The sequence below is a fragment of the Xyrauchen texanus genome, chromosome 8, assembly GCF_025860055.1.
Source record: "Xyrauchen texanus isolate HMW12.3.18 chromosome 8, RBS_HiC_50CHRs, whole genome shotgun sequence".
Taxonomy (NCBI): Eukaryota; Metazoa; Chordata; class Actinopteri; order Cypriniformes; family Catostomidae; genus Xyrauchen; species Xyrauchen texanus.
The window spans coordinates 32530518-32547055 of record NC_068283.1 but is presented as its reverse complement, the minus strand read 5'-3'; the positions used below and the strand labels follow the sequence as shown (position 1 = coordinate 32547055).

The window sequence follows — 16538 nt, the reverse complement described above, 5'->3', positions numbered from 1 at the left end:
GGGGAGGGGACAGATTGTCATCTGAATGGTCAGTGGAAATTGGGCTGTAGTTGGCTACTAATTGATCTAATAATGGTCACCTGTCTTGTGTAGCTAGAGGACCTGTGGCTGTTTACTGGGTGTAAACTGTTCTCTGAAACTACACTGTTCTACCTGCTCTACAGTCCAATACCATTTTCAGTCATAAACATTTCACTCATATATATTTCTATTTATATACAATTGTCTCAATGAGACATTTTATAACACAAACCAAAGGCAGAAAAGGCACTTTTAGCATACATTTTTATCTGTACAAAAGGTTTTGTACAAAATGTTGTAAGAAAACATACTATGGATATCCAGTCTACTTTAAAAAATAAAATACTTGAACAATTTGCTCATTTCAGCATGCAGATATCTGTACAACATACATACAATTCAATTTAAATAATTCAAATAATGCTTGTTCAATAGCTTAGTGGCTCAGTACGGTCCAGTACAGGCATTTGAACCATTGCCCCTCTCAGATGGCTGTCTGTAGGTAATTGCTCCACTTGTAAAGTTTGTTTAAAAAAATCCCAGAGGTGAATACTTAACAGTGACACCAACACATCATGATCAGATCATTTCATAAGTCTGTGATGTAAACAATGTGGACCACTAGAACGGAGTCACATAATACACAAACCTGCACGAGTCTACACATACATATTTAAGCACTCTCAGTCTCACACGCACGCACACACACACCCAGTATCCAATCTTCATCTGGTATATAGAGTATAATTGGCGGTAGTGGATTAGGTGTGTTCCTCCAGGTGTTAGCATTTAAGCTGGCTGCTGTCCAGATGGAGGCACTGAGAGCAGGACAATAGTTTGAGCAGGCCTAGGTCACTCTTTTAACTGTACCAGGGGTTAAAGAAACTCTACTGCTGGAGTTAGTTTGCCAAAACACGGGACTGCATCCAGTCTAGACTGGCGGGTAAACTGTAGAGTGAAAGAGAAAGAGTTGGTTACAATAAATGATATAAAGTTGGCCCACACCAGTTTTTCTTAATTAAGCTTCAAGCTTGCAAACTTGCCTGAATTCCCCTAAATCATTTCAAACACATATGGACTAGACACCTACATTATAACCAAAGAAACACACATACCCCTCTCCAGTGAGAGCACAACAGGCCTGGACATGCCACGAGCGAGCGGTGAGTGAGCCGAGTGTCAGACTCTGGGAGATCTCTGCAGCAGACATACTGTTCTTCATGTCCTGCTTATTTGCCAAAACCAGTACTGATGCATTCTGCAGATCCTATGTGGAGGAGCGAGTAGTAGAAAGAATGCAGAAGAAACAGACAACAGGAAGGGAAATTAGTCAGGCTTTCACACATGTGCCAAGTATATCAAATTCCCATCAAGACATTTTCATAACAAGTGTCATTAATCAGCTGAATGCAAACTGACCTCGTGAGCAAGCATGCGATGAAGTTCCTCTTTGGTCACAGTCAAACGTTCTCGATCAGTGCTATCAACCACCAGGATGACAATCTGTTACAGTAAAGGAGAAAATTAGTATACAATCTAAAGTGTATTCCTAGACACAATAATGTCTTTGACCAAGATCACACTCTAAGACACAAGCATGCAAATGTTCATCTTTCACATAATTTTACTGCATTTGCCCCTGAGATAGGGAGAGGGACATAATGATACACACCTCCGTGTTACAGTAATACGAGTTCCAGCTAGCTCTGAGACTATCCTGCCCGCCGATGTCCCAGACAAGGAAGCGTGTTTTCTTTATGGAGATTTCCTCTACATTGCTGCCAATTGTGGGAGAGGTCTGCACTGCTTCTTTAGTTAAACTAGAGAGAACCCCAGTCAAAAATCACAGAAATGACCAATGTACAAATACATGCTTCAAAAGCTGAGTGGCACATTAATTTAACTACATACATGTAACTGGTTTATACAGCACAACCGACAGATAATGCCAATGAGACACATTGTTCTGGTGGTATGAACGGCATGTGGTTATCCTGATGATATATTTTTAAGAAGAACAAAAAACAACAACAAACACTTACAATTGGTAAAGGATGGTGGTCTTCCCAGCATTGTCCAATCCAACAATAATTACTTTATGTTCTAAAAGGAAAGAAGGGGACGTCAGTGTGGACACAAAAACAAAAGACACAAACTAATGCTTTGTATGATTATATATACAGTATACAGTGTTGGGGAGTAACGGAATACATGTAATGGGATTACACATTTAAAATACAAAATATAAGTAACTGTATTCCACTACAGTTACAATATAAATCATTCATAATTAGAATACAGTTACATTGAAAAAGTATTTTGATTAATGAAGAGACTACTTTGCATTTTATTGTCATTTGTTTAATTTAATATTTAGTCCTTTAAGATGGAAAACATTTATTCATATAAATGATGCGATCCAAAGTGCATTTAAACAGCGGTGAAACACTTTCTTATGATGTGTTACATTCATACGAGCAGACAGAGAAGTGTGAAGTATGTTTGGAGTGGAAGAAACAGAAATAATCCTTGTGTAAATCCGAGCTACATCTGAGAAAATGTCTTTGCACCAGTCTTCTGCTGTCCAATCCTTGTACTTCCTGCAGAATTTCAGTCTGTCCTTGATGTTTTTCTTGGAGAGAAGTGGCTTCTTGCCCATCTTGACACCAGGCCATTGTCCAAAAGTCTTCACCTCAATATGTGTACAGATGCACTCACACCAACCTGAGTGCATTGAGCAAGCTTTGAACAAGCTCTGCACTGGTGGTGACACGATTCTGTAGTTGACTCCTCAGGTCAAGACAGTCCTGGCGCTTGCTGGACACTCTGGGACATTTACATTTATGCATTTGGCAGACGCTTTTATCCAAAGCAACTTACAGTGCACTTATTACAGGTGCTTGAACTGTGTCCTTCTGATTATCAGATTACCAGTTATGTGATTAGACCACTACACCACCACCACTCCACTGGTGGAAGCGTTCTTCGCTGCAGTTGAACCTCTCTCCTTGAAGTTCTTGAGAATCCGGTAAAAGGTTCTTCAGGTGCAATATTCTTTGCAGCAGTTTCCTTACATGTGAGGCCATTTTGATGCAAAGCGATGATGGCTGCTTGTCTTTCTTTAGAGGTAACCATTGCTAACAAGAACACAATGACTGGAAGCACGTCTTCCCTCCTTTTACAGCAATCAGTCTGCTCTTATAATCCAATCAGAATGATAGAGTGATTTAACCTGACTAGTACTCATTCACACTTTCCCATGTGCTGCTGATATGATTAGTGAAATTATGTTTGCTGGTCATTTTGTGCCAGGGCCAAAAAAAAAGGGAAATTTGGGTTTTTGTGATAAAGTTAATGTTTTGGCCAATGAAGTTTTTTTATTAATTAAAATGCATCTGATGACTCTGCACAATAATCTAGAAACAATGTGAATCAACATCACAACAACTGAAGCAGAAAACTTTGCGAAACAAAAAATTGATGTCACTGCAATACTTTTGGCCAAGGCTGTATTTTGTCTTACTGTACTGGCAGAATTTTTATAGTCAAAACAAGTGATAAAAGTCTACCAGTGCTGAAGAAGTAATCCAAAGTATTAAGAATACGTTACTGACCTTGAGTAAACGGAATATGTTACAAATTACATTTTACAGCATGTATTTTGTTATCTGTAGTGGAGTACATTTCAAAAGTAACCCTCCCAACCCTGACAGTATATATATAAACTAATACAATCCATGCCATACTTCTCTGACAACCCTGTGTTTTTCAGATATTAGTTTGAGTTCAAGAAGTTCAGAAAAGTTGATTACATTGGTTAAGAATAACAGTAGATCAGCAAAAACTCATTTGATCTTTGAACCTACATGAGCGCATACCGAGACATGCTTATCTGACATGTTATCAACAGAACAGAACATCCTAAGACAAACATGCATTAGCACTATGAGTAAAACAAACGTAGCTTCTCTGTGTTACATTTCTCTAAGTATGATATCAGTGTAATGGACACAGTGTGACTTACAACAAAATACAGGGTGTGAAGTTTTTCAATAGGACGGAAGGCTAATTGGCTGTTCTTTTTACTGAAGAGGCTCAATAAAAGTAAGCCATTTTAAAAGCATCTTAAAAGGTCCGATAATCAGTGAATAAAATACAAAAATTATAATAATAAAATAAAAGCATCCTCTTTTTCATTCTCTCACCTCTGTCTCCGAACACAGTCATCAGTTTAGCGAACAGCAATCCCATTTCTACAGCCAGTGAATATGAATGGAGGGATTTGCAGATAAATCACAACTAGTTTTCTGAATTTGCACGACAGATGTGGTGAATTTGTTCAACCGACTCCTTTGAATCTTTAAATCCGGGCTTTGAATACTTAAACAGCTCAGTTGAAACAGTGAACCAACGATGGAACAAACGATAATATTGTTCTGTATCGTCAAAAATGTCTCTAATATGGTCACAATGTTAAGAGAATCTTTCCTCAAGCGTTGGTTATTTATTCGACTGATATCTGTCCGATTACCCCAATGCTCTGATACACATAACCGGACCGGGATTACAGAATCTCGTCGTGTTTTCTGTGCGCGTCCGCATATTTTAAACGATGAGTAATGACGCAAAGCCTACGTCACGCGTTTTACGAGTAGTCGAAACGACGATCCCAATTGGACGCCTACGAAAATGACACAAATTCCTTTCGATTTCTCTGAACGGGGAGGTGCTTGTCTTGGTGCGTTTAATTTTCGTATTACAGGGGAATTTTAGAGGCTGTTTCATGGAAAGTTATTTTTGCCCTAAAGTAAAAGAGAATTCCCTGGAAGCTCTGTGAGTGAACCACAATAACAAACGCACATCCATCCCTGTAGTCTGACTATATGAAATCTCTGGGCTCTGATCTCTTGATTTAGTTAAAACACCAACAGTGCTGCATAACAGAGACTGGTTCAAATAACATTACTCAACTATTTCTATTTGATCTCAGTGGCCTCACAGGCCTTTTATCAACCCACTAGCAATCAGAGATCAATCAGATTCTTGAAGGAATAGTTCACCCCAAAATTATATTTTCTCATCATTTACTCACCCTCATGACATCCCATATGTGTATGACTTTCTTTCCTCTGCTGAACACAAACGATGATTTTTAAAAGAATATTTCAACTCTCTAGGTTCATACAATATGAATTTAATAGTGATCAGACATTTTTAGCTCCAAAAATCACATAAAGGGAACACAAAAATAATCCATAAGACTCCAGTGGATACATCTATATCTTCAGAAGTGATATAAGATGGGTGAGAAATAGATCAAAGTCATGAGGTGAGTAAATTATGAGAGAATAAAACATTTGGGGCGAACTATACCTTTAAGTCCTTTTTTACTGTAAATTCTCCTTCCGGCCCAGTAGGTGGCGATGTACATGAAACATACGAATCACCAAAAACAACAGAAGAAGAATGTGAATATTTTAATGTGCTTAAAATATTGATTTGTTTCTCACCCGCACCGAACATAACGTTTTACCTGGATTCAACCACTGGGGTCATATGGATGACTTTTATGCAGCTTGTATGTGCTTTTTGGAGATTCAAAGTTCAGGCCACCATTAACTTGCATTGTGAGGACCAACAGAGCTTAAATATTCTTCTAAAAATCTTCATTTGTGTTCTGCAGAAAGAAAGTCAAACACTTCTGTGATGGCATGAGGGTGAGTAAATGATGAGAGAATTTTCATTGTTAGGTGAACCATTCCTTTAAGTAAACTTATCAGAGGCTTAAAGAGGCAGTTCAACCAAAAATTCACTCACACTCACGTTGTTTCACACTCTTATGACCTTCGTTTATCCGTGGAATACCAAATGAGATCTTGTGCAATATGTTAGTCTCTGTTACCATTCACTTTGTTTCATCCAATAAAAGTGAATGGTGACTGAATCTGTCACTCTACCAAACATCTTCTTAGGTTTCCATGGAAGAAAGAGAGTCATACAGGTTTGAAACAATGCGAGAATTATACTCTTTCAGTTCCACTTTGCAGATTTGATCTGACCATGACGAATTTCCTGTTGTCACAGTCTTTCTAAAAATGTCACGCTAATGTCCTGAACTGAACCAGACTTCACGCAATTCACATGTACACCCACACCTGAGGATTTGTGTGTGTTTTCTTTTTTTTGCAAAGTATGCACCACTTTATTGTGACTCATTTTTAAAGATTTGCTTCTTCTTAAATGTCTTTGTATATTTAATAATGACACATGCATCTGAAACCTGCTGCTACAGGAATTGAAGAAGCATGCAATCCGCAAGGCGTATGTCTGCACTAAAGTGTTCGTGCATGACATGAGTGTGGTGAAGTGTTATCCGTACACCTGCCCGACAGTTGCATAAAGGCTTTGCTGTCGTCTTTTGTGTGTGTGTGTGTGTGTGTGTGTGTGTGTAATGAAATGAGTCACCTGTGAACAAAATCTATTGTTGGTTTAAGTCAAGACACTTCTTTTCTTATATGTCACTCAAGACCAAAATGGGGAAATATTTCTCTTATAAAATGCAATCTTTTCAGGATTTTTGTAAACTACCTCAACAACATATTAAAGGGATAATTCACCCAAAAATAAAAATTCTGTCAACATCGTTCTTCCAAACCAGTATGACTTTTGTGTTCTGTGGAACACAAATCGAGATGTAAGGCAGCATGTAGTCTTAGTCACCATTCACTTTCATTGCAACTTTGTTCCATACAATAAAAGTGAATAGTGACTGAGGATAACATTCTGCATTACATCTTTTATGTTCTAAAGAAGAAAGTTTGAAAGTTTAAAACAAAATAAGGACGAGTAAAGGATGACAGATTTTCAGATTTCAGGTGAACTATCCCTTCAATTGTTTCAGCCCAGTGTGTCATTTATCAAGAGCAGATGTCTCGTACTTTGTATGAGAGCATTAAGCACATTTTACAAATGTAACACACGATTTCAGATGTTTGGCTGTAAACCAAGATTGCCCCAATAAATGAGAGGTGATAAACATCTTTTCATTTTTCTCTCACACCCACTGTCTATCCTGTATTGTTTCCTTATTCCTTCCTTTTTGTGTTCTTCCTGGCCCCCCACCACCAGATATTCTTTCTCACTCTTTCCTCCCCCATCACTTCACACCTATTACTTGCTCCTCTCCATTTATCACTCCAATTCATGTCTGCTCATACTTCCCACAAGTCCTTTGTGAACCGAATTAAAGGGATAGTTCACCCCCAAAATGCTAATTCTGTCATCATTTACTCCAAACTAACACTGTAGGGTTGGAACAACATGAAGGTAATTAAATGACGACAGAATTTTCTTTCCCCTTTTTCCCCTCTGAACCTTTTTAACACTGTGCATCCATTTTGCCTAAATAACTGTTATGAAAATACAAACAGAAAAGGAAACAGTTGATGCAGAGTAAAATTTTTAATTAAAATATGAATTTATCCACAGATTAAAAACAAAAAGTAAAATGGAGCTACATTCAGGCACCAAAGAATATGTTTTTCTTTATATTTTGAAACGATTGCGATAATGCAACAATAACATTATTTAGTAAGCTATCTACTTGTATATTTAGCTAACTTCATTATGATGATCTTTTAAAACATAGTTGAGGGTAAAAGTGGCTCAAAGACATTCACCAATGCTCTGGTTACAAAAAAATATTAAAGACTTCAGGATATCTCCCGTTTCACACACACACACACACACACACACACACACACACACACACACACACACACACACACACACACACACACACACACACAGACACAGACACAGACACACACACACGTTGGTGCGGCTGTCCTTATGAGAGCTCTCCACAGAAAAAAATATTTTTATACTGTACGAACTATAGATTATATCCCCTAAACCCATCCCTCACAAAAAACTTTCTGTATTTTTACATAATTTTTTTTTTTTTTAAAGTTATTTGAATTATGGTGACACTAGAAATGTCCTCATAAACCACATTTATAGCATAATACCCTTGTAATTACCAGTTTGTAAACGAAAAAAATTTCCTCATACCCCCCCCCCTCCCGCACACCTGTCTTAAAAATTGGCCACAGATATAACAACACAAAAAGCAGCAGCAGGTGCATGAGTTTGGCAGTCAGACTTTGACAGAGTATGTTGACTAGCGTATGTATATATGTCAGTATGAATATATTGTATACTTTCAGTGTGAAGTAAATTAAACTCTCATGCAATAAATACCTTTAGCTGAACATGCTTAAAGGGGTAGTTCACACCACCAAAATAGTTTTTGTCATCATTTACTCACCCTCATGTTGTTCCAAACCTGTATGAATTTCTTTTTCCGTAGATCACAGAAGAAAAGGTGAATGCTGAGCGTTCGCATACAGGACCTGTAAGCATGCAGTCAAATTAAGTATACAAACGCTCAGCATTCACGTCAAAACCGAAGTAATCTGTGGGCTTCAGTCCCCATTCACTTTCCTTGTATGGAAAAGAGAAGCATCAACATTGTTCAACATTTCTCCTGTTGTGTTCCATGGAAGAAAGTGAACAGGTTTGGAATGACTTGAGGGTGAGTAAATGATGACAGCATCAAGGTAGTGCAAACATGTCGGTAGAGAAACCAGGCAAAATGGCAGCGTAGACTACAATCACACCCACAAAAACAACTGTATGTGTTGCACTGAGTAAAGGCAACCCATCACTGTTGTAGTGGGCATGGCCTAATGAAAGATTATGGCACTTGTGATTGGTGGCTAGTGTGACTAATGTGCAAATAAGGCAGAACATGTGGCATCTGATGGCAGTGGTACATTAGCGTCACAATGCTAAAAGCCCTCGGACAGGCACAGAAGACGGGACAGAGCCAGATACAATCAACACAAAGCTATTTTTGTTGACTAATGTCACAGCAACCTGTATTTGCCTTTATAAGTGGTCTCAAAAGTTTCATACTAATATTTAGCTTGAAAGGTGTCTCTCAGACCATAATGTGAGTTTTTTTTTTATATATTTGCATATTAAGCTTTATAAATGCTTACAGATGTGGATTAACATTGGTGCACATTGTTGATGCATGTCAGCGTGTTAGCCCTATTAAACTATAGCCTGTACATGAGCACCACAGCACCCCTCTCAGATTGAAGGAGCACACAGCAGCGGTGGCACTCTGGAGAGAGTAAAGGTTTTAATAGGCTAAAGACAAGATAGACCTTGTTTTGAGACTCAATAAATAAAATAAATAGATTTAAATATGCAAAAAAACATGCACTGCAGTAGTGTTGTCTAGGAAATCAAAATGGTGGAGCACTCCCAAGACTTTTATGAATTAGAAAGACCCTGTTTAAGACTACAGAGTACACACACACGCACGCACGCACGCACGCACTCAAACACACTAAACCATACACACATTCATACATTTGCAAGATTTTGGTGGTACATTCTGAATCATATTTAATGCTCAGCAGGAACAGTCACTAACCTCATAATGATTAGGATTCATGCAGTACTATACAAAGTAAATTAGAATGAAGACAAATTTAAAACAAATCATGGGTTTTTCTACCCACCCTTCTTAAAAACAGGATAAAATTAAATACATATTGACAGAGAGTTTTGATTAGGTAATGTGAATGTTGTGAGTGTCAGCTGTACAGCATTTTTCAATGATTTTGTGTTTTTGGGTTGTAAACAGATCCAACTATAGAGATTCTACTTTAGTATCATTCTACACAATTAACCCCCACCCCACACACACGCTCATCTTCTAGTGTTCTCCTGTTTCCTGGGGTTGTATTACAGTAACATTCTCACTGTAGAATTCTATCTTATTTAATTTGTAACAACGGCAATTTCAGAATCCTAACTTTGATTCTGATTGATTTGGATTATCTTAGGTCGTGTCAACACTAATAAGTGTCAGTTAAAAAACACATAATTTCGCTATGTTTACACCTCTCATCATTCAAAAACACAAAAACTAAGCATTTCAAGAACTAAAAATAGAGTTTTTAAATGAAACCAGATTAACATGGACGTGGCCTAATGCTAAGGCTAAGTTTGAAATGTTAAAAGTTTTCCAAAGTATCAAGAAATGGAGAGTGTTTTTGAAACACTATATTTTTTAGTGAAGAAAACTGAGTTCTAGTATGGATAAGAGGTGTAAACTCAGCTAAATTGATGCGTTTTCAAATAAAAACAAATTAGTGTGGACCTTGCCTGAAAGGGATAGTTTACTCAGAAATCACAATTCGGTCACCGGAGTGACTTTCTTTCTTCCGTAGAACACAAAAGGAGATGTTTTCACTTTCATTGTTTGGGAAAACAATGCAATGAAAGTGAATGGTGACTGAGGCTATCAGTCTCTTATATTCTGCTTAACATCTCCACGGAAAAAAAAGCCTTATGACTAAGGAACAACATGAAGGTGAGGAAATGTTGCCCTTGTTCTCCAAGTAAACCTGCTCTAGCGAATATATACATCTCTGCTCCACTCCTCCTGGTTATGATTACGGCCCATGGTCGACCCTCCACCTTCTCCATCCTGACAGTAACGATCCCTCAGCTTGCCTCGTCCACGTTGGTGCTGATTGGCTGGTGGTGGGACCACATTGAGGTTCTCCTGATCAGGTTCTGCCCCTTCATCCTCCCAGGAGGCCTGGCGAGGAGCATGGTGGGCAGGATTTAGGCGGTAGCGACATGGGTCCGGTTCCTCATATGGATCTGTCTCCATGTCATCGGTGTAGGCGGAATCACGGCTGCCCTGGGTCTCGGAATCAAACGTGTCCTGCCGTGACAGACCCCGCCCCCCTGTTTGCATCTGGCTGCGTGAAGAGCACAGCGGCTGCTTGCCAACCAGGTCGCTCTGGTAGTCTTGGATACTGCCACGTTCAGTCACTTCCCTCTTCTGTTCTCCATGCACCAGGAATGGCCCCTACATCAAGCCACACCCCCAAAACACGCAACAGGCCAATGCGCATGCAGACACACAAAACAGAGCAAGCGGCATGTCAATACAGAGGTTAGAGTACAGCATTTTGTTTAAAAAAAAAAAAGATACTAAGTAAGATTAGCATGTTACACATTCCAGTCAATGCTATCACCTTATGTGTTAAGATATCAATTGCATACATTATGCATGCTTTTATAGTAAAAAGGCAGAGCACATTGGGAGTCAGACACATTCATACTAAATTCATACATTGCATTTTTACATTTTGTATGGTTTCAAAAAGCTATTATAGTATTATAGAGTTTATATCCACACCAATAAGCTGACAACTACCAAAAATCAGCTAATTTAAAAAAATGTTGTACTGGCATGCTTTTATTATTGGGGGTGGGGGATCTACGACCCTGCCTCTGATATTACCTTAAGTTTATGTTTTTCTTGTAAAAATGCAATAAAACATATTTTTGTGAAAAAGCAACAAAATCTCTCAATAAAAATAATTAGAACATTAGAATGTTAATTGCATCTGACAAACTCAAAGCATGACACACACACAAATGCACATCATGTAAAAAACAGACTAACCATTAGCACCCACTTGTGGTCATTTTAAACACATTGCTAAATGAAAATATGAGCAAGCTTCAAGTGTTAAATATGCTGATGATTAAAAAAATCCAGTCATTGTGGCAAAATTAGGACAGCCATCTTTGGAGTCAAAGAGCATCTCTAGTTCACACTGCAACCTCTGGAGAAAAATCAACTCTAAAACAAATACTCTAAAATCGACTTTAACAATATATACAATTTTATCAAATATATTTTAGTTTTTATCTAGAAGAAATCCAGTGAAATGACTGTTATTTGAATATTTGATCTGTCCCGTGTCTATAACACAATAAATCCTCTTTTATGAAAAGAGCATCACACTCTAACAACCGTGTAACTGTGAAGACTGAGCAGACTGATGCTCGTTTAGTCTTGTTCAGATTGCGGTGAGAGAGCTGTCAAAATGCACACACTGACACACAGGCATTGATCCATGTCCTGTCTGCCTCACTCACTAAAGATTTTCTCACTCGCCGTCTGTCACTTCTGCACACAGACAAACAAACACACACTTTCATTTAACTTGGGTAAACAACACTGGTGCCAATGCACATACGCAAGCTCCATTAGAATTTATACTCTGTGTTAATAGGATAATGGATATGAGTGCGTTCTGCAGGGCTGGTGCCATGGCAACCTGAAAGAGGGTAGCGATCTAAACTATATTTCCCAGATGACAAGAGGCCATTGGATTTCAAATGAAGGGAGAGGTGATGTGTGTGTGTGTGTGTGTGTGTTTGTGTGGACCATGGCATGCATGGTGGACAACTCAGGACTTATGATTATGGTAATCATGGTGTGCGTGGGTTAAGGTGCATGTTAGAGTACATACAGATTTACAGAAAACTTTAGTGTGAAAATTGGAGTAACTACAATATCCACACTAAAGCCATTTTTCTCAGTTTCAGTGTTTGAGTAGTTGCTGCATTTTGTAGGGCAGCATGTTTTGTTTGTATGTGTGTTACATTGCTTGTAATCATTGAGAGATAAGTCAGAGAGGAGCAGAGACCGAAAACAGAATTACAGACAGGCATTCCTATCTCTTGAGCAGCCATCAATAATTTTCTGAGATTATTTTGCCACTGAGGATGAGCGACCCTTTCCTTCGTCTCATCATAATCCAAGTCTTAGAGGGCACATTCCTCTTCTGCATGCCCCTCCCCTGTCGGAGGGGAGCCATCAAACAGCTCCATGTTGCGACGAAGGGAAGTGAGCACTTGTACCTGCAGGTTGGAGACGGGTTCAGGCGAGGCAGCCAGGGCGGCTGTAGCCATGGTACGGTTGAGCAGAGGGTTGGGTGGGTTGCTGCTAGGAGGGTGTGTGGCTTTCCAGTAGGCCTCCAGGTACTCAGCCAGATGTTCACATGCATCTTCTAACTGATTCTCATCTAATATTATGTCAAAAAGCTCCTTAAAGAGAGAAATGAGAGATAAATTGTAAGTTATATGTTGAAGACAACCATAGTTTTTTAACCAGGTATGTAGGTATAATTTTCCATTTAGTGGGCCTGCAAAAAAAAAACCGTTTGAACACAGAAATACGAAGCTTAAAAGTTTATAAAAGCACTTGCATTATTTTTTCTTTTTAAACTTGTGTACAGTGACTCACTGTAACCTCAATATTTGCTTTTTTTTGGTTTTAAAGAAAAAGAGGTACATATCATTATGCCACAAATGCTGTCGATTGAGCTCAACTTGTATTGAAGCTGGAATATTCCTTTAATATTTAAAAACATCTCTTTGATTTGTAACATTCTAGCATGCTTCAGATGATTTGAGCATTTTATTTGCATACTGATGAGCCTACTTCCTTTTCTCTTCACACTTTAAGGGCTTGCTATTCTTTATGCTATCGTTTACCTAAATTATTTGCAATAATTAGTGGGACAACAAGGTGGCAACACTCGCAATTGAGCCATTGCTTTCTTGAAGAAGTGCAAGAAGATGTAATCGCCGCTAAACAACAGGAGACAAAGGTGGATATGCATGTCAAGAGTTTGTGTGAGAAGGTCAGTATCTGTATTTTCGAGTCTGAAGGAATAAATCATTATGGGTCTAAACTCCTGAAGAGAAATGGTCCACTATCTCATATCAGTCATAGTGCTCATACGCACACAGTCAAATGGAATATATTTTATAAAAGCTTTGAGCCTGACTGTATGCAGACACTAAGCGTTCATGACAAAACTGAAGTATACTTTGGGCTTAAGGCTAACATTCTGCCAAACTGCAAACCCCATACGGGTTTGGAACAACATGAGTGTGAGTAACTGGTGATAGAACTTACATTTTTGTCTGAACTATCCCATTAAAGACACCTATCTGTAACTATTCACTTACGCCGAGTTTACACTACACAATTTTAAGCCGGATTTTCGCTTGCCGACAGTTTTGTGGAGATCGCCGACAAAAGCCTGAAATCATAGGCAAATCAGAGCTCGCTCCCATGAGTGACAAACACAGTGTATGAACTATCAAAGACGTGATCGCTGACACATCACCAAGGCATCACCAATGTCAGCGAGATATCTAGAATGTTAAATATATGGACCTGTCTGCGATTCCAAAATCGTGCAATGTGAAATGTGTTTTGACTGAATACAACTGCAGCGTTGACCTACAGCCAATGAGAGAGCAAGAAACGGGGCACGGGAAGTGGAAGGAGTCGTGATGTACCTGCAACAGAACATCAACTAGCATAGCTGTGGTATCTCATTGGACCAAAGCAATGGAGAAAAAATGTGTGGAACATTGACAGGATTTGATGTTTCCTCTGAACTGTATCACAACGGGGCGGAGAAAGAAAAGAGTTGGAGAGAAATTGCTAATTCACTTGGACAGTCAGATAAGCAAATAGTTACAGTCAGGTAAAAAAATAGAGGTACTTTTTCATATTGTAACCAATAAAATATATGATGCGTAACACATTATGATTATGTGATTAAAAATATACATTATATTCTGAAATGCATAAGATATGATCATGCATTTGTTTTCGTAGCTCGAATCACTTCTCACGTGTACTCTGTTGTGAAATGTAATTTGGAGTCCAGACAGAGCCCAACATTGAAATGTTTTGTAACGTGTTCACCCCTGTCGCCGATTCCTCGTGTAATTTGAAAACACTTCGACTTCAATGACAACACAGGCAGTTGTGTAATATGAACGGTACCACAATCCGACATCTTTGAAAGTAGTGCAGTGTGTAGGAGGCATTAGCTACTTCAAAACTTACCCACCACATCAGAACAAATAGAAAATTATACAATCCTGCAATGTAAATAGATTTAAAATTTGTTGGAATAAATAACATATACTTTTAGACAAGCACACAAGTTTTCATACACCTACAAACCTATCCACATACATCTACACACACATACATACTCACAGGAGGACATTGCGCTAGTTTATCAGCTGCCACCATTTGGACATTGAGATGTTTGGCCTGAGATTTACCTCTAGACTTTATCAGCCTCTGCAACACCTGATAGAGAGGGAGATACCATAACATAAATGTGTGTAAACACATTTAACCCAAAAGACAAATGTTTGTGAATCAGTTTAATTTGTCATATATTTTGTAGTTAAGTATTTACCTTTGGAGAGGCGATCTTGATGTAGACTATGATAGGTGCCAGTGATGTCTTGGCCAGTTGAGACGGATGGTTGATTGTATCAGCATCCAGAGCCACTAACTGGAGTGTTCGAGCCAGTTCAAAGATTCTTTCTATCTCACTTTGCACCTCAGCTGCCAGAGGGAGAGATACAAATCTGCATGAGCTCAACTAAATCTACAGTAAGCACATACATCTCCACTTTGTTAGTGTACTTTGTGTACTAATGTTTGTGGACAAAAGGTAATCTATACACTACAAAAATTCACATGTTAATCAGTACAAGTAAAAATATGTAAACATCCTTTACCTGGGAGGCTACTTTTCATAAGATCTTAAAACTCCAGGAATGCATCTTAAATATTTTGTATCTTTCAGTTTTCAGACATTTTTTTGCATTGTTCATCAGAGACTGCAGTTCTGACAACACACACACACACACACACACACACCTCCACACCTCCAAATTCAATGAATAAATTGAATTTCACAACGACTTACCCCTCAGTTTAATTTCACAGTCGGAGACTCAAACCTTCTGCTGTGTTAGTAGTTATCATGCACGTGGTGCTAATTATGGTCCGCTAGATAAAATGCGTGTGTGAGTGTGTAGCTGGCATGTGAGCTTTTAGTTCCATTTAACTGTAGGTAAATGGAACGCTGAAAGGAATGACAGCAGCTTCCAGAAGAGTGAATGCAAAGAGTATGTGGTTATTTACATTGATCTATGTGAAATCTCTTTAAAGCTGCACTTATGTGAACCAACATCATTTTATACAGTGAATCAGAAAGTCCATTCATTCGATAACGTTTGAGTTAAAACAAGGAATTCATCCTACATTTCAACTGAAACTTGCCTAGCTACAAGCAACTCATATTGTAAAATGCAGTAGATAAACTACAGTGAAGATAACCTTAAGATAAAGTAGGCAGCAGCACTACAAGTAGTTGAACTACTACGTTCAATCCTTTTAAGGGTCAACTCCTTTTTAATTAAACAACTTAATAAAATTGCATAATATATTTCAAGGATACAGAGCAGTAATTTTCTGGCATAAAAACAACAAGGACTTCTATTTAGGTGACCACATTAAACTTGAACACATACATTTACACTAAACACAGCTAGTAAAACAAACAAAAATATATATAATTGAATGCCTTATTAATATAACCAAACTAATCCTACTTAATACAACTTAAGCTCAAAATATAGTGATAAACAGTAGTATTTAACTAGCCCCTTATTACATAAACCACAAGAAAAACACCTGGGTCACTTGGTGCATACAGTACAGGGTTCAAACATGGGCC

At 38.3% G+C, this 16538-nt stretch overlaps 2 protein-coding genes across 4 annotated transcripts in view; both read right to left on the bottom strand.

The window, feature by feature from the left end:
- Window positions 1-287: 287 nt before the first annotated feature.
- LOC127647939 (ADP-ribosylation factor-like protein 5B) lies at window positions 288-4614 on the bottom strand. The gene is made up of 6 exons (XM_052132469.1): window positions 4227-4614; window positions 2064-2124; window positions 1694-1841; window positions 1441-1524; window positions 1137-1288; window positions 288-969 (listed from the first exon to the last, which is right to left on the bottom strand). Exons 1-6 carry the CDS (start codon window positions 4270-4272, stop codon window positions 921-923), a joined length of 540 nt encoding a protein of 179 aa, XP_051988429.1. The 5' UTR covers window positions 4273-4614; the 3' UTR covers window positions 288-920.
- Window positions 4615-7755: 3141 nt separating this feature from the next.
- The window catches only part of LOC127647681 (voltage-dependent L-type calcium channel subunit beta-1-like), a 57662-nt gene continuing 48879 nt past the window's right edge, over window positions 7756-16538 (bottom strand). For 2 of the 3 annotated variants that reach the window (XM_052132088.1, XM_052132089.1), the window contains exons 11-14: window positions 15207-15358; window positions 14999-15094; window positions 12832-13017; window positions 7756-10981 (exon numbers count right to left, since the gene is read on the bottom strand). In XM_052132088.1, coding sequence (XP_051988048.1) covers window positions 10514-10981; window positions 12832-13017; window positions 14999-15094; window positions 15207-15358 — 902 coding nt within the window. In that variant the 3' untranslated portion in view covers window positions 7756-10513. Of the gene's footprint in view, window positions 13018-14998; window positions 15095-15206; window positions 15359-16538 lie in introns of all 3 variants that reach the window. The other variant, XM_052132090.1, reaches the window with a different exon arrangement.